Source organism: Mytilus californianus, unplaced genomic scaffold (assembly GCF_021869535.1).
Source record: "Mytilus californianus isolate M0D057914Y unplaced genomic scaffold, xbMytCali1.0.p SCAF_12, whole genome shotgun sequence".
In the NCBI taxonomy this organism is placed as follows: domain Eukaryota; kingdom Metazoa; phylum Mollusca; class Bivalvia; order Mytilida; family Mytilidae; genus Mytilus; species Mytilus californianus.
The window spans coordinates 32,065,986-32,092,465 of record NW_026262604.1 but is presented as its reverse complement, the minus strand read 5'-3'; the positions used below and the strand labels follow the sequence as shown (position 1 = coordinate 32,092,465).

The window sequence follows — 26,480 nt, the reverse complement described above, 5'->3', positions numbered from 1 at the left end:
AAGTTGGGGCAAGTATGGACACAACATTCAAGCTTGATACAGCACTGAATTTGGATTGTGATTAAATATTTGACACAGCATAGGTTTCTGACACAGAATAAATGTAGTCTAAGAACTTAAAAAATTTTAATTTACCTATTCAAACCATATCATTATTATTTGCTTTTATATATAAATCAGAAATAACCAATTTAAAATGGAAAATTTTAAAGAAAAAAAAAGGAAAAAAAAATCCCCCCCCCAAATTTTTTGAACCCCCTTATGATTCATCACCCCAAAACTCAATCCCAGCCTTCCCTTTGTGGTATGGTACCTTGCAGTATATTTCATAGCGATCCATACACTTGAACACAAGTTATTGTCTGGAAACTAGAAAAATGCTTGTTTTTTGGCCCCTTTTTGGCCCCATATTCCTAAACATTTAGGACAATTATCCCAAACTCAAACCCAGCTTTCCCTTTGTAGTATGGAACCTTGTAGTACAATTTCATAAAAATCCATTCAATTACACACAAGTTATTGTCCTGAAACTAGAAAAATGCTTGTTTTTTGCCCCTTTTTGGCCCCTTATTCCTAAAATTTTGAGGCAATTACCCCTAAATCAATCCCAGCCTTCCCTTTGTGGTATGGTACCTTGCAGTATAATTTCAGAGAGATCCATACACTTGAACACAAGTTATTGTCTGGAAACTAGAAAAATGCTTATTTTTGGCCCCTTTTTGGCCCCTTATTCTTAAAAGTTTTGGGCAATTACCACAAACTCAATTCCAGCTTTTCCTTTGTGATATGGAACCTTTTAGTACAATTTCAGAAAGATCCATAGACTTACACACAAGTTATTGTCATGAAACTAGAAAAATGCTTGTTTTTTGCCCCTTTTTGGCCCCAAATTCCTAAACTTTTGAGACAATTACCCCCAAAATCAATCCAAACATTCCCTTTGTGATATGGAACCTTGCAGTACAATTTCAGAGAAATCCATACACTTGAACACAAGTTATTGTCTGGAAACTAGAAAAATGCTTATTTTTGGCCCCTTTTTGGTCCCTAATTCCTAAACGTTTTGGGCAATTACCCCCAAACTCAATTCCAGCTTTCCCGTAGTACAATTTCAGAAAGATCCATACACTTGAACACAAGTTATTGTCTGGAAACTAGAAAAATGCTTGTTTTTTTGGCCCCTTTTTGGCCCCATATTCCTAAACATTTAGGACAATTACCCACAAACTCAAACCCAGCTTTCCCTTTGTAGTATGGAACCTTGTAGTACAATTTCATAAAGATCCATTCACTTACACACAAGTTATTGTCCTGAAACTAGAAAAATGCTTGTTTTTTGCCCCTTTTTGGCCCCTTATTCCTAAAATTTTGAGGCAATTACCCCTAAATCAATCCCAGCCTTCCCTTTGTGGTATGGTACCTTGCAGTATAATTTCAGAGAGATCCATACACTTGAACACAAGTTATTGTCTGGAAACTAGAAAAATGCTTATTTTTGGCCCCTTTTTGGCCCCTTATTCTTAAAAGTTTTGGGCAATTACCACAAACTCAATTCCAGCTTTTCCTTTGTGATATGGAACCTTTTAGTACAATTTCAGAAAGATCCATAGACTTACACACAAGTTATTGTCATGAAACTAGAAAAATGCTTGTTTTTTGCCCCTTTTTGGCCCCAAATTCCTAAACTTTTGAGACAATTACCCCCAAAATCAATCCAAACATTCCCTTTGTGATATGGAACCTTGCAGTACAATTTCAGAGAAATCCATACACTTGAACACAAGTTATTGTCTGGAAACTAGAAAAATGCTTTTTTTTGGCCCCTTTTTGGTCCCTAATTCCTAAACGTTTTGGGCAATTACCCCCAAACTCAATTCCAGCTTTCCCGTAGTACAATTTCAGTAAGATCCATACACTTGAACACAAGTTATTGTCTGGAAACTAGAAAAATGCTTGTTTTTTGGCCCCTTTTTGGCCCCATATTCCTAAACATTTAGGACAATTACCCCCAAACTCAAACCCAGCTTTCCCTTTGTAGTATGGAACCTTGTAGTACAATTTCATAAAGATCCATTCACTTACACACAAGTTATTGTCCTGAAACTAGAAAAATGCTTGTTTTTTGCCCCTTTTTGGCCCCTTATTCCTAAAATTTTGAGGCAATTACCCCTAAATCAATCCCAGCCTTCCCTTTGTGGTATGGTACCTTCCAGTATAATTTCAGAGAGATCTATACACTTGAACACAAGTTATTGTCTGGAAACTAGAAAAATGCTTATTTTTGGCCCCTTTTTGGCCCCTTATTCTTAAACGTTTTGGACAATTACCACAAACTCAATTCCAGCTTTTCCTTTGTGATATGGAACCTTTTAGTACAATTTCAGAAAGATCCATAGACTTATACACAAGTTATTGTCATGAAACTAGAAAAATTACTTTTTCTTTGATTAAATTTTCGAGATGCATTTTATTTTTCAATTAATCGGAATTAAGTTCGTGTTTGAAACAGCAAAGTGTCTTAAATTTCCAATTAAATGTTAATTATTCCTGAATAGCAATCGATTTTGTTTACATTATTTTCTGAACTAAGTCTTCTGGACGTCTTACGTTCTGGTATTAAAACCGTGTGGGATGGATAGATACGCAGCCACGTACGATCGGAACGTGTACGTTAAATCGGATGGTGCACGAGTAAGGGCCCTTGATGGGTTGGTTTACATGCTGGTGAGTTTTTGCCCTATCCATACCCTAGTGCTTTTGCCCTATCCATACCCTAGTGCTTCAGTGGCAGTCTCTAATTCATAACATTCATACAGATCAGCTCCTACTTTGTAAAAACAACATATTCAGCATTTCGTATCTTGTACATGCATGACATATAAAACCACCAACTATCAATCTAGTATTGCTGTAGCGTACACATCAAGTAGAAAAATAAATGAAGATTGGAACGTAACGATTTCATTGGCACATCAACATTGTTTTTATCACATATATATTTCTCGCATCTTTCTATTTTCATAGGGTATCTATTGTACAAACATTTTTATTCGTGTATTGTTTTGAAGGGTTTCTTTTGAACTATGGCCGATGCTGAATTATGACAGATATAGTTGTTCATGAAATTAGAAAAAAAACGTCTTTTTTTGCTGTATTTTTATCCAATTTAAAAAAAATTGCATTGTTGACTTTTTTTATGAAAATTGATACAAATAATCTTCATACGTAATTAAACCAAATGCCATTTTTAAAAGGGGGTTCAATGAACTCGTTTTCAAGTTAAATCAGAAAACTGCATCTTTTCCCGATATGTCACAGTTTGACGTCGCGAAAATAAAAGTTTACGTTAGCAATGTCATTACATTTGTACCTCCCCTGTAATTGTATCGTATGCCCTTAATACGAAATTCTGTCTGATCTCTGTCGGATTACATTTGGTAGAATCGGGACGCTGTCGGGACAGATTCGGTCCTTTTCTACCATGCGAATGATAAAAATCGGATTAGAATCGGATTGAGAACGGGATTGTCGGGACAAATTCGCTTGGAAACGGTTGAATATCGACGCTTCCTGAATAATATCTAATTGTTGTCGTGTTTAAATATATTTTTTTTTTACAAATTTTAATTTAAGTTTAGAATTTCCATCCACGATTCAGAGGATTTTGATCAGACTTTTGACAAATTTTAATCGGGAATGGTCCTGTTAAGGACGGCATTAAAAATCGTAAATGTGTGACCCCAGCTTAAACTGAAAGACAAGACAAGACTAAACAAGACATATCACATACTTTTAAATTATATATACTAAACACAGATCCGCTTATTGAAATGATGGATTAGTGAATTATTGCAAACATTACATGAATAGCATGCGAAGGTCACGAATTAATATGTAGGTCCGCAGAGGTTAGCTAAACACCCGACAGTTAGGTGAGTTCCGTAACATTCAGGAAGACTCAACTGATATTATCCATAATCGGATTACAATCGTAACTATGTCGTGACAGTTTCTGCTGTATCGGATCGAAATCGTAACAATCGTTATTATGTTCTGTGTTTTCTGGACGGTGTCCTGTTGAACGGACATGATCTGGAGAAATGTGTCATTGCTGTTTTTTGCCGATTGAGTCAAGATTGCAATAAGATCTTGCCTAATGCGAACAGTCTTTGCCAAAACCGTTCCGGATCAGTCCCGTTATTAATACGAAATTTGGCAATAATACCCACGGATATATATCTTCCGTCAGCGTCGGTTCACTGTCTGGTCACTCTCTGAACTCTGTCGGATCACATTCGGTATAATCGGGATGCTGTCGGGACATATTATGTCGTTCTTTACCATGTGAGAGATACAAATCGGATTAATACTGATTTAAAACCGTATAATCGGGACAAATTCGGCTGGAAACGGCCGAACTTGGACGCTTTCTGAACAATATCTGATTGTTATGATTCAATATATGTTTTTACAAATTTTAATTAAAGTTTCAATATCCAGCCCCGATTCACAGAATCTTGATCAGACGTTTGACAAATCTTAATCGGGAATGGTTCTGTCAAGGACGGCAGTAAAAATCGTGAATGTGTGACCCCAACTTAAGGCCGTTAGTTTTCTCGTTTGAACTGTTTTATATTTGTCGTTTCGGGGCAATGTGTAACTTACTATGCACTATTGGTTTTGCTCATTGTTGAAGGCCTTACGGTATCCTATAGTTGTAACTTCTACGTCATTTGGCATCTGTTTCAAACCATATCTTCTTATTTTCATATCGTAAATCGAAATCAGTCAAAATAAACTGTATCAACCAAATCATGAATGACTGTATAAGTTTTATACATATACGGTCAAAGTGTATGAACACATATGTAGTACATGGATGGAAAATAGTTAAATTTAGGCAGCTTAAGAAACGTTTAAAGGAAATGGCGCCTTTGTTTGTTTATTGTCAATAGGTTTAACAAAAATTCCAGAAGAACATAGGCATGAGAGAGATGGTAAAGTTTGTTAAATAGTTAAATGATTAGGAACATGTTTTCCTTCGTTGACAAATTCATTAGTAACTAATAAATAAGATTATAAATGAGATTAAGTTCAGACATGTAGTTAGTATTAAGGAACAGTGTTTTGATACGTCTTACTTGACACGTATGTTTTTTTTTTTTTTGCATTCAACTTCAGATCTGGATACTGAGTAGTAACTATATTATGATTTTAATCTTCAGCTGGAAATATTTAGATGAGCATTTATCTAATCTTTCTAAATCTATTGAAACTTCTTATTGGATGGTGTTAAAACTCTATTTTACGTTATTTTGTATTGTGTTGTTTGATTTGTTGGTCTGCAGTCGAATTAATATTTTATCTTCAAATCATTCTATGATTTCATTGATCAATTATTATTATTAATTTATTCACTATAGCTATGCTTTATACGTGTATTTGAATATTTTATGTTATTCTAGTGGCGATACTTTTTTTTTATTTAATCTGAATCTGCAAACTGTATAAAAACTTATAAACATTGTGTGTGGACAAATTATTACTTTGAAAAATGCACGGTATTTACATTTCAAATAAAACCCTACGAGTCATGTAATGCAATTCATGTATACTTTCAAATCTAATTTCTTTCAATCTTTTCCAATGTAGATTATTATACTATTCTATAAAACTGCACTAGCAGTAAGCCTGGAACTGTGTCACTGGTTATTTATATATTTTGTTAAATTATTAGGAAGTACATCTCTCCCAGCAGGTGCCCTTAGATAAGAGTACCAACAAACACAGATGTGAACCGAAGAAAATTGTATTCCAAATTATTTACATTTCACATTATAAATTGTAATATGATTCATATCATGTGACTATTTCTGCAAAGGTTACTTAGTAATGTATTTAACGCCTTCAAATGTTTACTCCATTGTGTTGCAGAATCACAAATATGCATATGAAGGACGAATAAGATATGGGTCCCTTGTTCATACGCATTCGTCTTTTTTTTTCCTTCTTGTTGGAACACTTTTTTAATATTGTGTTTTTTTTTATTTTTATCTTAAATGACTGCGAATTATTAAATTCTCTAACTTAAATTCTAATGAATGAAATCAAAATATGAAAATCATTTTAATTCAATATACTCGTTACCAAAGTATCTGATTCAAATGATGCCATGCTCTACTCGTAATCGACAGAAAACGACTCCCTAGCCACCCACCCCACTACAATAACAGTACTGATTATCTCAGATCTTGTTCTGATTTTTTTTTAATTTTAATTAGCTTGAAATATCATTTTGACTAAGATAATTTATTTTGCCTGGTCAGAAGTCATCAATACGTGATATCCTGAGGTGGGAATGCCGTGAGGAGACTTTATGACCTTACTTATGCTCTGTTTTTAACTGCTGTAACTGTTTTGAATCAATACTTTTCAGTGTTATCTTGCTTTAACTTAAGCATTTGTATACAATCACTTCTTTCATATAGAAATATCTGACAAATGTACGTAGAAATATGCACATAATACGCATTTAAATGTACAAATAGTTTGACATTCAACTGGAACCATGGTGAACAAATTGTCATCGATCGATTTATGCTGAGTAGTTTCTTTCCAAATAACAATAGGTTATTTGCCAAATGTGTTTTATCTCCATGAGCATGTGCAATTAAAAAAGATTAAAGGTATAAATATTCTTTGTTACAATTAATTCACCTTAACTCAGAATTCTACGTATATATAACATATTATGGACATTTTGCTGTTTGTTTTTAAGCTTTTAGTGAATTTATTTTCTTTATCAGATAGCCAATGTCCATCATTTGGACATTAATAATTTGCTATGATGCAAAGAATTACTTTTCAGCTTTGTAGATTGTTAATGTTGTAATGTCAGATCCGCATCAATCGCATAAATGTCTATGCTTATTTGTACACAGGCTATTGACAGAACGTAATAATTATTGTCATAGTTATCAGTTTTTGTAAGGAATTCGATTGTTTGTTTATCTCCCGTTGTTAGATTTTCAAACATATTTTACAGTGTTTTTTTTAGAAATATTTTTCTGTGATTTCGCATGATTTTACGGTCTTTAATTTGTTTACATAATAAATAAACTGTAAATAAATTCGCAATTGACCTCCACATGCATGATTTGCTATGTCGGAGACTGATAAAATAGTTATAAATATAATGATTCTTTCTAGTGCATTACACCAGATTTTAAATAATCTTTAGTCAAGTTTGATTTATCTAGAGTTACTCCTTGTGTATAATAAAACCCATAGTTCGAACACAATTTAATAAATTCCTAAATTGTTATACAAATTTATATTTTAAATGTTAACTTTTTATAATAATGAGTTGTCTTCCTTTCGACGTCGTTTAAGACAAAAGTTGTTATCTCCCATGTCCATTTTGACACTAGGCGTCTAAGAAAGACAACTCCACTTTGATCCAATATATCAATAAAATTATGAAATTTCATAATATTATGGTATTTCCTATTTGCCTCGACTGTTAAGTGAACTCAAATAAGCTTATATAATTTGCATCTTCCGTTTGGACAATTCATCAAGACAAATAAAACAATTACTATTATAAACATTGTATAAAATACACGATTTAATATGTTATTCATTGATAGGATTATGGTAAAAATTTAAAAAAAAAGATGAGGTCTTGCTTTTAAATTTACAACTATTTTTAAAAGTAATCAAAAAAAAAAAAAAAAAAGACGATGTTGAGAATAAGAATATATGCTAACATGCATTAAATGCATTATCAAGTCTTTAGACAATGCTATACGAATTTATTCATTTTCTTAGTTATCCCTTACGACCATCTGTGCCAACAATACCTAACCAAATTGATTAAATGTAAAATACATCCGAGTAAACAGTACGACAGTATTGTGATTAGGCTTTTGGTTTGTTTAAAACAATTGCAGAGTTACCTCTCTTTCAAAATGTATTTCCTACGATGAAATATTCTGTTGTCGTTTGTTGGTGTGGTTCATAAGTGTTTCTCGTTTCTCGTTTTTTATATAGATTAGACCGTTTGTTTTCCTGTTTGAACTGTTTTACACTAGTCATTTTGGGGCTCTTTGTAGCTTGCTCTTCGTCGTGAGCCGCGGCTCTGTGTTGAAGGCCGTACTTTTGACCTATAATTGTTTACTTTTTACACATTGTGACTTGGATGGAGAGTTGTCTCATTGGCACTCATACCACATCTTCTTATTTATATTTATGAATTTTTTCGATTCTAGTTTAAAAATCAATGGAAATATTTCAATTTCTAATAAATAATAACTTAGGTATAGTGTTTGTCTTCAGACAGTGCAATACACATGTAATGTTTTTATTAGTTGTCCCATTTGATTCTTTATGCCCACAATACCTATCAAATTGATTAAATGTTAAGTATTACTTGAAGTACGTTATCGTGTTAAATATGGCTGACACTTTACTTGAGAAAGCTACTGCAAATTCATTATAGACGACTTGAGAAAACAGCTGCATGTTTCTTCTAGTAGTCTACAATGATATGGCAATTTATATGAGTAATTCGCCAGCCATGAGATCTTAGTTTATTCCGAGTCTCTTGATTACGAAATAATGAATTTTACTAGAAATACTATGAAAAAGTATACTGTTGGATATTATTTGTAAATAAGGGATTTTAATTTCAACGCTCTCCAACCTATTGTAATTGGTTTTCCCTTCCAACAATTTTATTCGAACGCCATTGATGAACCTCATGTAGATGAGACGGCGTCTGACATACCAAAATATAAGCCTGACGTCTTTGGTGAAGTTTTATATATATTATACTAAAGACATCCCTTTATTGTATTCTTTACCAACGCCCTATTTTTTCTGTTTTCTTAGTTCCTATCAATTAATTAAAACCCCAAGGAAGAACGGGGTATAGAAAAAGGTTCATCAAGGTTTTATTTCGACAAACAGTTAAACGTCTGCTAAAGTTGGGCATCCGTTTGAATAATAGTGGTGTACAAATTCGCAGCCACGTCCGGTCAGAATTGGGACGTCAAATCCAATTGTTCATGTAATGATATCGCAATGCTACTAAGACGTTTAAGAATCTTTGGAACAACTCATAGAGAGACCTGCAGATGGCTTATTGCAAGGCAAATTTTCTGCTCCATATGCACTGAAGAACTTGTCTTGCTGATAATTTAGTTTCTCTCCTCTCTTCCTTTTTTAATATCAAGAAAATAAGCAAAAATGAAAAAAAATAAATGGAAAAATAAGTAATTAAAGGGCAAAAGCTCCTATAATAAATCGTCTAACAGTTTTGATATAGTGGGGTCTAGGTATATCTCAACACTCTTACATTTTTGCCTTGGTAAGATTTTCTCTATCTAAAGCGCATATCAGAATAATATTCAAACTTGCCTTTTAAGCTACAAAACATGAACTCTTATCATTCTTTTGGATTAACTCATTGTTATAAATTAACACTTTAACATTGTAGTAAGAAATTGTCTTGATCGATACTATTGATTTTTGATTTAATGAATTGTTTAAAAGAAGGACGAAAAATACCAGAGGAACAGTCAAACTCATAGATTGAAAACAAACTGACAACGCCATGGCCAAAGATAGAAAAAGACAAACAGACAAATAATAGTACAGATGACACAACATAGAAAACCAAAGACTAAGCAACACGAACCCCATCAAAAACTGGGGGTGATCTCAGGTGCTCCGGAAGGGTAAGCAGATCCTGCTCCACATGTGGCACCCGTCGTGTTGCTTATGTTATTACAAATCCGGTAAATAGTCTAATTCGGTAAGTCACATTCGTGAAAAGGGAGGGTATTGTAGTTACTATATAAGGAACATATCCGATATCATCTGTGAAACGGTTATTCCATAACGGTCAACCAACTCGTGATGGCGTCCGTAAAATTTACAAAGGGATGACTTCAACTTCACCATTTGGGACTCTTGGTTTAATAGCTTCCTTGTGATCAGCAATCCTCTATTAAGGAAATCATGATAAGAAACACAAGCCTGGGAATATCGTATCAATTGGGAGATATATACTCCGTATGCAGGCGCTGCTGGAATGTTGCTACATAGAAATGGAAAGTTCACAATTGGGAAGCTGAAATCATCTCTTTTGTCGAAAAGGTTTGTTTTCAGCCGACCCTCATTGACAATACAACTATGGATTATCGGTTCACAGACGATGAACGTGAACAAGAAGACATTCCCGAAGTTAACTTAGTGATATCAGTACAACCGTACATGTACGAGCCTGTAGTTCAGAGGATTACGGGTTCTGAATCGCATGAACTTGATGTCAATGATGAAGAATCCAACAGTTCTACATCCGATGGTGAAGATGGAAGTGAAGAAATAAATCTGTCAACAGCCTGGCGGCTTCAAAATACATCATGGTTCGTAAAATATTTATTGAAGAATATATAACCGCATTTAGTAATCATAATATAATGATAAGTAGGTTGGTCAACACTGTAGTCTGTACATTGCAACCTCCTTTTTTACTTTCGGTATACAATATTCCATCCGATTATTACATACTGTTAACTATTTATAGTAAGGGGTAAGGGAACATGAGAAAGGGGAGGGGCAGAGAGTAGAGGAGATTAAATTTGAAGTAGAGGGTTAGGGAAGAGGGAAATAACAAGGGGTTGAGTGTATACAATGTATCTTGTTGGTTTTAATTCTCATTGGGATTGCCAACCTTGGAATATCGTAGGGATAGAAATGATATGATACAAGTATATAAAGCGTTGCACGGTATAGATGATATAAACTGGATAAGCTTATTTACTTAAGCACCATCTAATAATACTAGAGGTCACTCATTAAAACTATTTAAGAAACAGTGTAAGACGACACATAGACTAAATACTTTTTCAATTAGAGTAGTGGATCAGTGGAATAACCTGTCAGATTTTACAGTGACGGCAAAGACTTTGAATGAATTTAAGTCAGCTTTAAATGGCGAGAATTGGAACCCATATAAATTTATATGTTCATGTTAATTGTTAAGCTGCGCACACCTAAATAAGTTCTATTTTTATAAGTATAATATATATAAATATATTATTATGCGTTTATTATGAGAGGAGAAATTGCATTACGACAATCCAAGATGAGGGGTCAGTAGAAGCCTTTGGCTTATTTTAAGGACCCGAAGATAAAGGTATAAAGGTATAGGTATAATTGAATTTAAAAATAATAGAAAGCATAAAATGGAAAGTATATAATCTGAGTTCTTTACTGAGGAACCTCTCTAAATGTCATGATATTAGATATAAGTATCAGAAAATATATAGTGGTAATACTAAAATAAATGAAAACAATTGTGTGTTGTATTGTACAGTGAACATGTGCATCATTATCATGTACATGTAAAATGTACATGTATATATAACATGTGCATTATGATCATGTAAAATGTACATGTATATGTGTGTGTGTGTGTGTAGACATTTTTTTTTTATGAATTATTGAACATTTTAAAAATTACAAAATGTATATGTTCAATCAGTTTTTATTTTGAACTAATTTTACATCATAGCACTTGTTAATGTTGGTGTGATCAGCGACATGTCATATATGTACATACATGTATATTTTAATAGCTTTGGACCCTGAGAGCGGGGGTGTGAGATCGAAGTTTAAATACATTTAAAGTTGTGGTTTATTTTACACAGATATATGTTTTTTTTTATCTAGTATTACAGTGGCTGACTATAAGGGTTAAACAAATATAATTTTTAATTTCCATTCTCAATCATTGTTAATCGATCATGATTTCTAAAAATATATAACTGTATCAGGTATTCATTTATTAAATTAAGAATATTTCTCTGTTATTTGCTAGAACAGATGGATTCTCTGTAAAAACTCCAACTCTGACATGATTATCAAGTAATGAAGTTGTTAATGAAAAATCATGGCTTTACATGTATTTGTTATCAATTGCATTTTGTAATACATAAGATACATGCACTTGCAGAGTTGATATAAATATATCCCTATGGAGTGATTTCATCTATTGACCAACCCTTATAACCATACCATCTTGTACATGTTGTATATAGAACATGCTATAAACATGTGACAATTGCTGCCTTCATTCAATATACTTGTACCTAATTGTACAACTCACATAATTTTAGTCTATTGTAAAATTCATATATTTATTTAGTAATCTTCTATTATGTATAGGTGCAAGTGTGAGAATTGTTCCTTAATGCCCACTGTACAAGAGTCCAAGTGCTGCCAAGAGACCAACATTGTAGATGGAAAACTTGAGGAGGCTGCCATCACATGTATTACTCACCATGAGGGATTTGTGGCGAACTGTCTAAACATTTATGTCTTGGAAACATCGTATTATGAATACCTACAAGAAAATGGTCCATTTGATCCAAACCAAATGATTCATGAGTAAGTATACTGTCACTTGGCTAATGCACATGATGCAAGTAGAAAGTAACCCTTCATTATACACTGACATGTATCATTTGTACTTTATTCTTTAATTTTGCCAACACAAATCTGTCAATTAGTGAATTACCCTGTACATTGTACATGGTACATGTATGAAATCTAGGGTTTTTGTCTCGCCTTGACGGAGTCAAAACGCGAGACAAAGGTATGCTGTTTTCGGCGGCGGCGGCGGCGGCGTCAACAATGTATTAGTTTGTGTGATAAGGTCTACTTCATGGTGAACCACTTGTGGTAAGTTAGTGATATTTGGTCTGCAGTTGTACATGCATTAGCATTGGCACATCTCATTACCAGGGAGATTGTTTGGCCCCGCCCCCTCAGTCAAGGTCTATTGACTTTGAAACTTTGCTTAGTTTACATGTATTAGTTTGTGATTAGGTCAGTTTTTGGAGAACCACTAGTGGTAGGTCAATGATATTTGGTATGCAGTTGTATTAACATTGACACATCTCATTACCATGGAGATTATTTGGCCTGCCCCCTCAGTCAAGGTCTTTTGATTTTGAAACTTTGCTTAGTTTTCATGTATTAGTTTGTGATTAGGTCAGTTTATGAGGAACCACTAGTGGTAGGTCAGTGATATTTGGTATGCAGATGTATAAGCATTGGCATATCTCATTTCCATGGAGATTATTTGGCCCCGCCCCCTCATTCATGGTCTGTTGACTTTGAAACTTTTGCTTAGTTTTCATGTATTATAGTTTATGATTAGGTCAGTTTAAGGGGAACTGTTAGTGGTAGGTCAATGATAATTGGTATACAGTTGTATAAGCATTAGCACACCTCATTTCCGTGGAGAATAGTTGGTCCTTATCCCTCAGTCATGGTCTATTGACTTTGTAACTTTTACTGAGTTTACATGTATTAGTTTGTGATTAGGTCAGTTTAAGATGAACTACTAATGTTAAGTCAATAATATACGGTATGCAAATGTATTGGCATTTGCAAGTTTCATTTCCATGGAGATTATATAACCCCACCGCCTGATTATGGTTCATTGACTTTGAAACTTTTACATAGTTTACAAGTTAATGTTTGTATTTAGGTTTGTTTAAAGGGAATGACTTATGAAAGGTCAATTGTATTTGGTTTGCAATTGTATTAGCAGTGGCACATCTCATTTCCATGGAGATTGTTTAGCCATGTACCTTTAGTCATGGTTCATTGACTTTGAATATGCACAACTTACATGTTAAAGTATTGATATTTTAGTTCAACATTTGCATTATCAAAATAACAAATAGGCGAGACATATCTCTGTGTTCACAGTGTATCTTTAGGTTTGTTTAAAGGTTTATGAAAAGTCCATGGTATTTGCTATGCGGTTGTATTAGTATTGGCACATCTCATTTCCATGGAGATTGTTTAGCGATGTCCCTTCAGTCATGGTTCATTGACGTTGAATATTTGCAAAACTTATAACATGTTAAAGTATTGCTATTTTAATATCAACATTTGCATTATCAAAATAGCAAATAGGCGAGACATATCTCTGTGTTAACAGTTTTTGTTTTTGGAGGCTTCACACTACTTGATCTGCTCATGACAACTGTTGTATTTTTAATGTTACAAGCCAAGAAGTCAATGAATTTTCTGTGATTAGGTTTTTAACATATTAAATTCAACTACAAATAATCACTCCTCCTTGCAAATGTGTTTGTGACTGGCACAGAGACTATAAATGCATATAAAGCAATTCATGTTTGCTTTTCATATATTTCTATACCAGCAGTTAATTCGGGATGCATCAATGAATATAAACCTTGTGTAAATAATTTCTGTGTCATTTGGTCTCTGGTGGATAGTTGTCTCAGTGACAATAATTCCACTGTTGAGGGTGGTTTTTATTAGTGTCTTGCACAGTTCTTCTCCACTAGAGTTAATATATTACAGATTCTAGTAAGTATGGTTATACACTATTCATTTTTGGGGGCCCTTAATAGCTTGCTGTCAGTGTGATCAAGGGTCCATGTTGGAAGATCTTATTTTGACCTATAATAGTTTACTTTTTACAAATTGTGACTTGGATGGAGAATTGTCTCATTTGCACTCATACTACATCTCCTTATATCTATGAATAAAAAAGATGTGGGTATAAATATATATTGGACAGCAACACAACAACAAAAATAACTAAGACACATTGTTTGTTCAGTAATATTTCATTTTTCAAACTAGTACTGAATACTTTCTCATTTTCAGAAATTACAGATATTTGGCATATAGAAGGTTTACCAGGTGGATTTACCATGTACTAGGAAAACACAGAAGAGTTGTTTTGCCATCATGTATTGTTGGCAAAATAAGGGAACAGTTCCCAGCTGAACAATATACAGGCTTTAAATACCCAAAATGACTACACAAATTATATAGCTGATAATAAAATCTTTATCACATTTATTCATTGTTAAATCTATTGATATGTTGTTGAATCACATTCTCCTTTTCTTGTCTGTTTGCCTGATCTGATAATGGAGGTGGCACAACCAGTCTTTTGTCAACTGCTGCTATATCTAAGTCACTCTTGTAAGATGGATATGTCTCTCGATATAGCAGCAACTCTTCCATAAGGTCATCAACATAACCTTTAAAGATAAAATTGTAAATAGTTTACTTCAATTGTAAATAAACTAATGTACATAGGAACAAAAAAGCTTGAATCATTCAGCATGTCCAGCATGGCTGATACTAGTAATTGTGGAGAACTTTCAATATTTTTTTTAAATGCAGGGCATTATCCATATCCATGATACCCTTATAAATAGAAATTTTTTTTTTACAATGGCAGATATGTTAAAGATGTAAAAATCTACATACATTTCACAATGCATTTTGCAAAAATATTGTCTGACAAATCTTTATAGGAGTTATTGTCATGAATGAGGTTTTTTTTACAGTTGTTCTTCCATTTTGTCTGTTTTGTTGAAACTTTTTATTGTTCTAGCAACTTGAAGTTATCAGCTGATAAGATCCAAAAAAAACTGCTCACTGATGATACCTCTGCCTAAAAATTTCGGTAAACAGGAAGTTGTTGAATGATGAATCTAAAATTGCATCAAACGGTATAGCTGACTTAGCTTATATTAACCCTGAAACCTAATTTCAGAAATCCTCATAATGTAGTTCCTGAGAAAGATGGGATGAAAATATTCATTGGACGGACGAACTGATGGACGGACGGAGGTAAAACAGTATAAATGTCTTAAATGGCAAAATCTTACCGAAAGTTTGTTTGACTTTAACCTCCTTAGCAATTGCATCACCTTTCCTTCCTTTTGGATAGGAAATACTAAATTGAGGTCTTCCTTGTGCTGTGGTTGTCTGACTCCTACTGGTGTTTTCATTAAAGTGCAGTACACTTTAGAAAAGTCTGAAAAAATTGCAATGTATATGTTGGATTACATTAATTATTATCTAATATCACATTATTTCATGAAAACAATTTGAAGGTGACTACTCATGTATAAACATGCAAAATTCTACAGAAAAATATAGGTATTAAAGTATATTTTTCAAAATGATACATAGTGGTGAATCTAAATAACATGCATACAAATACTCAAAAATTTGTACTTTTAGTCTTTTAACTGTGTATTTTCTGCTATGTGGTAATCTCATGACAAGCCAATTCATATTTCTGTTTTTAAAAATTGCTCTCGTTATATTAGGTTGGGGGTTTTCACCACTCACAAACATGATCAATCTTATATATGTCTGTCTCTAGCCAAGAGCCTTTAATTTAGTAGTTGGAAGTCCATTGCAGTCTGATATTTGACTATTATCATATAAAGTATACATTTTTGGCAGCAACTGAGGAAATGAGGTTAACCTAATTATAAAAACTTACAATTTAATCAAGCAAGCAAACACAAAAAGTGTAAAATGAATTAAATTGCAACAATACATTTTTTATATGACCGCAAACAAAATTTGCGATCGTATATTGGAATGATGTTGGCGGCGTCGTCGTGGTCCGAAGACACATTGGTTTTCGCACAATAACTTTAGTTTAAGTGAATGGATCTCTGTGAAATTTTACAATAAGGTTCAATACCATAAAAGGAAGGTTGGGATTGATTTTGGGGGTTATGGTGTCAACAGTTAAGGAATTAGGGGCCAAAATTAAGCATTTTTGTAACTTCCAGACAATAACTTGTGTGTTAGTGTATGGATCTCTCTGACATTGTACCACAAGGTTCCATATCACAAAGGGAATGCTGGGATTGATTTTGGGGGTAATTGCCTCAAAATTTTAGGAATTAAGGGCCAAAAAGGGGCAAACAACAAGCATTTTTCTAGTTTCAGGACAATAACTTTTGTGTAAGGATATGGATCTTTATGAAATTGTATTACAAGGTTTCATATCACAAAGGGAAAGCTGGGTTTGAGTTTGGGGGTAATTGCCCTAACCGTTTAGGAATTTGGGGCAAAAAAACAAGCATTTTTACAGTTTCAAGACAATAACTTCTGTTCAAGTGTATGGATCTCTCTGAAATTGTACTGCAAGGTACCATACCATAAAGGGAAGGCTGGGATTGAGTTTGGGGGTGATGAATCATAAGGGGATTCAGAAAAATTGGGGGGGGGGGGGAGGGATTTTTTTTTCTTTAAAATTTTCCATTTTAAGTTGGTTATTTTTTATTTATATATAAAAGCAAATAATAATGATATGGTTTGATTTCATCAAAAATTGAAATATTGGGGTTCTTTGATATGCTGAATCTAACCGTGTATTTAGATTCTTAATTGTTGGTCCCGTTTTCATATTGGTCTACATTAAGGTCCAAAGGGTCCAAAATTAAACTTAGTTTGATTTTAACAAAAAATGAATTATTGGGGTTCTTTGTTATACTGAATCTAACCGTAACCGTTTAAAGTATTTGCAAATGGCTGATATTTTTGTTCGGCCATATTGTTTTTCTTAAATTGTTTTACATTTCATACCGGTATAACATGTTACTTTTATTATTTTTCTCTTAGTTTATTTATTTTATATTTACATTGTATCATAGGTCAAATTTATTTGTTCAGTGTATGTTCACTGGTGTTAATATGTGCTTTGATTGAGTTAAGCTATTTCAGTTGATATTTTATATATAGTGTGTCTTTCTATGTTATGATGTTACACTATTGTTTCAGAAAAAGGGTGAAGGTTTGGTACCATTAAAACGTTAAAACCCGCTGCATTTAGTTGCACCTGTCCTAAGTCAGGAATCTGATGTTCAGTAGTTGTCATTTGTTGATGTGGTTCATAAGTGTTTCTTGTTTTTTATATAGATTAGACCGTTGGTTTTCCCATTTGAATGGTTTTACACTAGTAATTTTTGGGGCCCTTTATAGCTTACTGTTCGGTGTGAGCCAAGGCTCCGTGTTGAAGACCATACTTTGACCTATAATGGTTTACTTTTATAAATTTTGACTTGGATGGAGAGTTGTCTCATTGGCACTCATACCACATCTTCTTTTATCTATGTATTTAGATTTTGGATATTGGACCATAATAGGTAAATTAAAAAAAAACTTTTATGTTCTTAGACCACATTCATTCTGTGTCAGAACCCTCTGCTGAGTCAAATATTTAATCACAATCCAAATTTAGAGCTGTATCAAGCTTGAATGTTGTGTCCATACTTGACCCAACTGTTCAGGGTTCAACCTGTGCGGTCGTATCAAGCTGCGCCCAGTGGAGCATTTTATTTCAGTATGCAAGTGTTTTTAACATGGTAACAGTTTGCTAACTGTTCAATTTTTACAAACATTGCCCTCATCTGCCAGTAGAAGAAATGTGTTGACTTTGGAGCAAAGTAGCAAACAATGTTATGAAATGACTCCAACCCAGATGTCTGTTCTGCTGGTGATAACTTCTTGATGTCTTTCAACAACATTCGTCCACATATTACCTTTTCCAGTTCTACGTAGGCAGGTGATCCTATAATAAAATGAAAAATGTTAATACTTATTAACAGTACTGTCTATTCATATTTGATGACTAGTACAATAAAATATAAATCTACAATAAAGAAGCACTCAATTTCTAAAATAGTGGTTTGATAAATAAAACTCAAAATAAACAGTTAAATCATTTTTTTTTCAATATCAATACAATGTAAAGTATATTTGTAAATTTATTTATAAAATAATATGACTGAAAAGTAGATCTGTTGTCTGAAACAAATTTTACATAACGAGATTCCATAAACTTATAAATTAACTGTTTACCCATTTTGATCCATTCTCTGTCTTCCAAAGGTCCGTGCAAGCAATTTGGAAACAGGTCACCATGGCCGTCATGGACATTAGCACAATGTTTTAATACAGACTGCCACTTCTGTACCAACTCCTCACCGTTACCATTGCTACTTGCAGCACACCAATACATATGGTTACTGATTGATCTAGACCATCTTGCAATGCCCTGGTATCCTTTTTTTAATGACTTCCCTTTCAGTTCCAATTTCTTGTAAATTCCTGTTTAAAGTTTGATGATGATAGTTACATTGTAAATATATTGTCCCATTTTGGCTAAACATTTTTGAATAATAAACTTTTCATTTTTTAATAACATTAGAACTTCATATATATGGAGTTTTGTGAGATAAAACAATAATTTAGACTTTGAATCACTCTTTATAAATTATAGTTAACTTTTATTATGTAACAATAATATTAAAAGGTGTTTATGCAAGACAAATGTATATATTTCTGCTCTAAAGACAAGCTAGATGTACAGTTTTTTTTCTCCTTGGGAGTTGTTTCCCTTTGAAAATAAATCTTAACATCAAACCAAATTTGTAGTCAAATTAAAGACTGCCGGTGTAACCAATTTCCATTCTCTATTCTATTGAATATTAAAGGAATGGGACTTAATAAGTACTGAATAATTCTAATTAAAATAGAGACACCACCCTTAAATACATGTACATGTAACTGTGTTCTAACAACCAATTGTAATATCACAAGACTGATGAATTTACCTTTTGCTACATGCCATACATCAAACATGTGTTGGATGCTTGGTTCCTTTTCTCTCATGAACTTCTTCACCTGGCTATGTCTATCTGTGATGAGGTGGGATACTTGAACGTGTTGGTTGTGAAGAAAGTTCAAACATCTTATCAACCCCTCTTGTTCCATAGCATAATTATTTGTTACCTCATTGCTCTGAAAAAATATATATATATATATATATATATATGTGAATCAAGTTATTAAAAAAAAGGTTAAAATGTAATCATTTTATTATTATATATATGTGATATTAACGACAGTAAAACTGATCAGGAGCAGAAAGGTTATTCTATATTTTATATTTTTATCTAAAAATAAAACGTCTTTTAATTAGCATCTATAGTGTGCTCAATATAATAGATAGATTGATTTATGACTGCTTAACATCCAGTAGCAAATATTGCATTCATGTTCAGGACAATTTTGTACCAGTGAGTATATATATATTCTAAATATAGCGGCAAAACAATTTTAATCTAGTTTGGCTACATATTTATTAGGTTTTGATATTTTTTTCTTCACAACTGACAGTCAAGGTCAAATGAACTCTGCAAAACAGACATTTTCACCATACTAACAGTCCATATGCACATTGCAATTATAATATACACCAAATATAGTTCACATATTGCTATAATAGTATCTGAGAAACAAATACTATTACACGTTTGAATTGTTTTCCATTTGTCATTTCGGGGCCTTTTATAGCTGACTATGCGGTATGGGATTTGCTCATTGTTGAAGGCCGTACAGGGACCTTTAGTTGTTCTATTCTGTGTCATTTAGTCTCTTGTGGAGAGTTGTCAAATTGGCATTCATACCACATTTTCATTTTTATATTAACCATGGTATTTTAACTGAACTGCACAAACTTACCTGTACCAACTGCATATCTATCACTTTTGATGTTGTCAAATCCATAACACTGTATGAACCATATTTTGCTGTGTGACCGGGTGAACAGCAACGTGCATCACCACCAAGCTTTAATGATCTTCCTGAATCTTTAATCTCATCAACTAGTTCTAGCTGTTTTCTATTCCAGACTGAGTTTACTGCAGGAACTAAGTAGGCAGTTTGCATATAATTATATGTACGCAGTGAAAAAAACTGAACTCCAGCATGATTCATAAAGTTGAATGCCTTACTCGGATTACTGCCTGAAAACAGAATGGCACCAGCTAAAACTAAATTTCCAACTGGCATGGTATTAGACATTGGTTGACTCTTCCAACTTTTTGAATACCCACAATCACAATTTATATTAATCTGAATTAAAGTTCCAGTCACTTTTTTTACTATTTCCTCTGAGGTAAGGGTTTTCCTACATTCTACACATTCCCTAAATAAATCATTTAATTCAGTCTCAAAAACAATAAACTTTCTTTCCTTAGCCTCATTTTTTTGTTCATTGATATCTACAAGCCTATCAATTTCATCTTCTTCATCTGATGGTACCCATTCAGGATCATCTGAATCACTTAATTCTTCCTCAACTGTTTCAAGTTGGCTGCTGGCATTACTTCCAAATAGTTCTGGTGGTATGAAGATATTTTCTGTTTGTGTACTACTGTCTGTCATTGGAATGATAGCTTGAATCTGGGCATGTTGTTGAGGATACTGAATAAAAGAAGGAGACATTACTTAGCTTTTAATATAAATGAATTAGAATAAATAATTCATACATGTTACTCATATACAATTTTAAGTACATACATTTGTATTTGTTAAAATACTATTACATTTACATGTATTAACCTGCAAGCATGTAGGAAGTAACAAAACTTTAATTTGACTAACAATTCTAAATTTTTTTATACGCCCATTTGCAAGAAACTTTGGTGAATTGTTTATTTCTATAGACATGAGCTCCCTTTTGATTTTTAAAAATTTTAGACTATATGTTTCCGATTTATGGGGTTTTATTCATTACAAAAAGGGGGATTTTCCAGTTTTCGGATAATAACTCAAAAATGCTTTCAGCATTTTTTCTGAAACTTTGGTAAATTGTGTATATCTATTGTTGTAAGCTCCCTTCAGATTTTTATAAATTTATGATTTTACGTTTCCGAGTTATAAGATTTTATTCATAAAAAGGGTTGATTTTCAAGTTTTTGGACAATATCCTTAAAGTGCTTAAAGCAGTTTTCATTAAACTTTGATGACTGATTTATATGTATTAAGATAACCTCCCTTTATTTTTTTTTTATAAATTTCTGATATAACATTGAGAAGTTATTGTTTGTTTATAGTCTGACAACAGATTTACTAAGTATTGCGCAACAGCAGAGTGTATCGCACAACAGCAAGAAATCTTTAATTGAACATAAATTCAATTCATATAACTTTTTCAAGTTCTTTGACTACATTTATTCAGAAACCTATAATATGTTAAATATCTAATTACAATCCAAATTCAGACCGGTATCAAGCTTGAATATTGTGTCCATTTTTGCCCCAACTGTTCAGGGTTGGACCTCTGCGGGCGTATCCAGCTGCGCTCAGCGAAGCAGTTCATTCACCATATAATAAACATTTTCTACATCATTTAGTCTCTGGTTGAGAGATGTCTCATTGGTAATGATATCACATCTTCTTATTTCTATATTTGTTTATTCATTTAGTCTCTGGTGGAGAGATGTCTCATTGGTAATCATATCACATCTTCTTATTTCTATATTTGTTTATTAATAAGTTTCAAATTGTAATGACTGCAACTTCATTGTAAACGATATTGTTCATATATTTACTTTGTGATCAGACATACAGACACACTTACTAGAAAATGTAATGTCCAACGACTGTTGTCATAGGCTACATGTATGTAAGCAAATACAATAGCCAAGCTATGATTAAAGTTGGAATGAAGTCTTTTGTTTCCTTTTTTTTTTTGTTGGGGGGGAGGATGGAGGTTCATAATTTAAAGTTTTAAATTGAATTGATAGTGTATACATCTGTGTTGTTATGTTTTTGTTGATATTTATATATGTATAAATTGCTGACTGAAGACCCATATAGGAGTCATTGAGCTGTTTTCTGCTCTTTTTGGTTGGCTTGTCTCTTTGATACTGTGTCCATTCTCAATTCTATTTTTCAATTTTTATATTGACATGTACATATACAATGTACACTGTAAGTTCAGTATATCATTTGTTTGGGTATATAATGTGTAATATTGTAAATGAGACAGCAACCTAACAGCAAATTATTATAAGAAGAATGGTACATTATAGAAAAAGATCAGTGATTGACATTCAAACCTACCACTATTTTGTTATCAGTCTGGGAAAACATTTCAAATGTCTGTCTTTTGTCTGTCAAACATGTTACTGCAAGTGGCATACTTGTGTCCAGGTTATGTGGTTCTACTTCACTCAAAAAAACACTTTCAGATTCCTCTACATCATCAGCACTCATATCCAACACTTGTGTCAATTCACTATCAAGTGACACCTTGCCTCCACTGAATCCCTGAAATATCTGAAATGAAATTGCAATACTGAATACTTTAAAAGCAATTTACCTGTATATAGATTTATTCAGTCAAAATTAAACTCTTTAAGGCTTAGAGCTTGCGGTATATATATTTCAACTTATGCCAAATCAAAATATTTTTTTCTTATTCTTAGCTACATGTACATGATGTAGGTTAAACAATTATTTTTAATGTGACTTTTATAATGATAAGCACATCTTGCACTTTCATATAAATTGTTCAATGAATCACAGCATTTATAGATTTATCCATTTTTATTGAAATTTGATATTTGGGTCATGACATACATGTAAATATAAAATAAATGTTCACCTGTGGTCCCTTATAAACTTCATGTAAATAGTAATTAAAATTTACCTATTAGATATTTTAAATAATGTACATATACATGTATGTACATTTTGTGTAAGTACAGTAAACTTGGTGTACATTGTATCTAAAAATGATAAATATGCATTTACATGTAAGTAGATTTAGAATAATGTCCTTTTATCACATGCAATACTTTTGTATGAAAAAGATTTGGAATGAACAGCTAAATGAAGTGCATCTTTATTAACTTTCATGAGGCATAAATCTAAGAAGATGTGTTTGTTATTGCCAATGAGACTGCTTAACACCAGTTACTTTACCAAATGAAAGAGTATATTTTACTAAGGGTCATCCTTTGGTCTAGATCTTCCACAATGAGATAAATCCATACAGTAAGGACATAGGTGATGAATATCATTATGTTATGACATGTAATGCTCTAACTCAAGAAAGAAAGAGGTTGTTACCACACTATTGTACTTTTTGTCCAAATGTATATAAATATCAACAATTAATGAGGTCGAGCTCTAGTAACTATATTGTTCTTGAAAAAATTTAAAACTATGTAGATTTATAAAAATTATAAATGTGAGGGTCACTCCTCCTGGTTAGTTTTTAATTTAATGTTTATATCTGTATTGTTCACATGTGCTTTAATATTTAATGTAATTGTTAATACATATATATTCTCTGTAACTATGTAATTTGTAGTTAATGAGAAATTAAATTCATTCATTCATTCAATCAATCAAGGATAAAAGTAAACTTGAAATTGTAGACCTGAATAAATTTAAGGATTGAACAATTTCTAAAACAGAAATCAAATTAATCAATCCTTATATATGCCTTTATCCTATAAATGTAGCTCTATAAGGGGGTGGGAGGGGGGTGGGGTGTCTACATTTGGAATTATATTTCAGTATTTATGTGTTGTGTTTAGAGTAGGGGATACACATACGGGATCCCCCAAATCTATATAAGCCTAGAGATAATAACATAATCCTAACTGAAATGCACATTCTGTCTTCTTTTTCTATATTTTGGGGCCCCAGCCCATGCAGTTTGAGCACCATACAAAATATGTCATTTAGGTTACCCCAACCAAATTATAACCACAAATGACTCCTATTCCCTATAATAAAATAATGAAATATATATAATGTAGATACCTCTAATCTCCGTCTCTTTTCCAATGCTCTAGATGCATGTCTGACTCTCTTTCTTTTACCCGGACTGGCTCCCAGGGCAGAAGTCTTTTCCCCCGACTTGTTATGGTTAAATATTGTGGGAATAGCATTTGCTTTCAGTCTTTTCTGTTTTGGTGTAAACTTCACGGACGAGGCAATTCTGGCATCTATTACAAACTGATCGAAGTCAAAGTGTTTAGCACACAGTCTGGAATGCTCTGTGGGAACAAAGTTCTGTCTCTTCACCTTATGTATCCATATCTTTCGCCTGTCTGGGTCTTTCGGGAACGTAAACAACCCATATCCTTGACCTGACCCAGTGTTACAGTTGAATGCCACACAAAACACCATAGCTTGTTCAAGTTGTTTACAAATTTACGCTCTAATGATAGATATCGATAGCAGTGTAACGAAGGACTCAAATGACGTCACAGCGAGAAGGAAATAAAGAGAGATAAACAAGGTTGGTATTTCCCGCGTTTTTCGACACCGATATATACCTGTTATTTTTAGTACCAGCGAGGTTTGAAATTTATGTATAAAAATAATTTTCAACATTTTCGAAATAAATGCATGCGAATAACACCTTTTTCTCAATTTTTTTTTTACCTTTGCATTTCATCTCTAAATGATTTTACCGTCTGTTCTTATGTTGTGCTTTTTCACCAGTATCCTGGGTTAGTTAGAGGGTTGAGTGGTCGTAAACATGTTTAACACCACCATAATCTGTATGTGCTTTTGGTTTTGTTTGAAAAAATGCAGAGTTACCTCTCTTTAAATAGATATTAACTACGATAAAATAGTGCATGTGTAATTTGAATGTTATTTCTCACAGTTAATTTGAAAATATAGATATACGTATTTCACTTTAAATTAGATAAGAACTTAGCATATGGTGTCTGTCTCTTGTCAAAACAAAATGCAGCTCATGATTTACGGTTTGTATTTATCTGAAATGAAGTTTAACTTAAACGCAACCCTTTTTTAATAATATGGAACATAGAAAGAATAAAACCAATGAAGTGTGTAACTTACGGCTCTCTTCTGATTCAAATAATTCACTCTCATAGCAAGAGTACATTTTTGTTTTACGACTGTCGTCTTAAATGGAGATTCTGAATATTTTTCTAGTATTGAGCTCCTTATATTTTCTGTAAAGGTTATATAGCTATGCGCATTCACGGTTCTACATTATGTCGATGCTTATATTTTGGTATGCACAGGGTTATGTTTTTTTATGATTATTTCTGACGTTTTTACCCTAAATTCATTAAATGTATACTGATTGATATTGCTGTCTTAGAAACTTGATTTTGTTATTTGTTATTAATGGCTCTGATCAAGCTGTCACTGACTGCAAGTGCTACCAGATGGGCACTAGATGACTTTTTTGTTTGTCCTTTTTTATATGCGTGTGTCGTTCTGAAAAATTAAGCTTTTCAACTGAGTTTTGTGGTGTGTTCTTGTCTTGTTCTGTTAAACAGATGTCCCATGTTGGTGATTTTTTTGTTGTTTTTTAGGGGGGGGGGGCTTTGGAGGAAGGGATCTGGGGTAGCCCACAGGCTTTTCTAGCCACACCATATTTGTATGTGCCTGTACTATTTTAAGTGCATAGATCGGACCGTTGGGTTTACCGTTTGAATTGTTGAACATTCGTTATTTTTGGGCCTTTTATAGCTTGCTAAACGGTATATGTTGGCTCACAAGTGAAGAACGTACGGTGACCTATGGTTATTGGTTTCTGTGTCATTTGGTCTGTGGTGGCAAGTTGTCCTATTGATAATCGTACAGCACCTTCTTATTTTTATATTGTCACAAATCATAAGCTTGTAATTCAGTCATTGTCTTATAAGGATAGTTTGGTGACACCTTCCTGTTTGGTACGTTGACAAAACAAATATTAAATAAAGTCAATTTTGCTGCAATCATTTCAATTCCTATACGTGTGTTTGCTTCTA

The 26,480-nt window shown here is 33.0% G+C and overlaps 2 protein-coding genes across 2 annotated transcripts; one reads left to right on the top strand and one right to left on the bottom strand.

Annotated features, from left to right (window-relative positions):
- Positions 1–10,192: 10,192 nt before the first annotated feature.
- Positions 10,193–14,919, top strand: LOC127721711 (P2X purinoceptor 7-like). Its single transcript, XM_052228510.1, has 3 exons — positions 10,193–10,430; positions 12,235–12,456; positions 14,722–14,919. The coding sequence occupies exons 1-3, from the start codon at positions 10,198–10,200 to the stop codon at positions 14,873–14,875; spliced, it is 609 nt and encodes a 202-aa protein (XP_052084470.1). The 5' UTR covers positions 10,193–10,197; the 3' UTR covers positions 14,876–14,919.
- LOC127721708 (uncharacterized) lies at positions 14,885–24,945 on the bottom strand. The gene is made up of 8 exons (XM_052228506.1): positions 24,505–24,945; positions 22,792–23,007; positions 20,404–21,147; positions 19,494–19,680; positions 18,739–18,987; positions 18,277–18,448; positions 15,741–15,889; positions 14,885–15,104 (listed from the first exon to the last, which is right to left on the bottom strand). The coding sequence occupies exons 1-7, from the start codon at positions 24,871–24,873 to the stop codon at positions 15,880–15,882; spliced, it is 1,947 nt and encodes a 648-aa protein (XP_052084466.1). The 5' UTR covers positions 24,874–24,945; the 3' UTR covers positions 14,885–15,104; positions 15,741–15,879.
- Positions 24,946–26,480: the final 1,535 nt, after the last annotated feature.

Excerpts from the sequence above, each read along its gene's own strand:
- LOC127721708 (XM_052228506.1), bottom strand. The coding sequence starts at position 24,873 with ATGGTGTTTTGTGTGGCATTCAACTGTAACACTGGGTCAGGTCAAGGA. Across the intron at positions 18,988-19,493 it reads TGTATGGCATGTAGCAAAAG|GAATTTACAAGAAATTGGAA; the intron begins GTAAATTCATCA and ends AACTTTAAACAG. Across the intron at positions 18,449-18,738 it reads CAGAGAATGGATCAAAATGG|GATCACCTGCCTACGTAGAA; the intron begins GTAAACAGTTAA and ends ATTTTATTATAG.
- LOC127721711 (XM_052228510.1), top strand. The coding sequence starts at position 10,198 with ATGGATTATCGGTTCACAGACGATGAACGTGAACAAGAAGACATTCCC. Across the intron at positions 10,431-12,234 it reads CGGCTTCAAAATACATCATG|GTGCAAGTGTGAGAATTGTT; the intron begins GTTCGTAAAATA and ends TATTATGTATAG. Across the intron at positions 12,457-14,721 it reads CCAAACCAAATGATTCATGA|AAATTACAGATATTTGGCAT; the intron begins GTAAGTATACTG and ends TCTCATTTTCAG.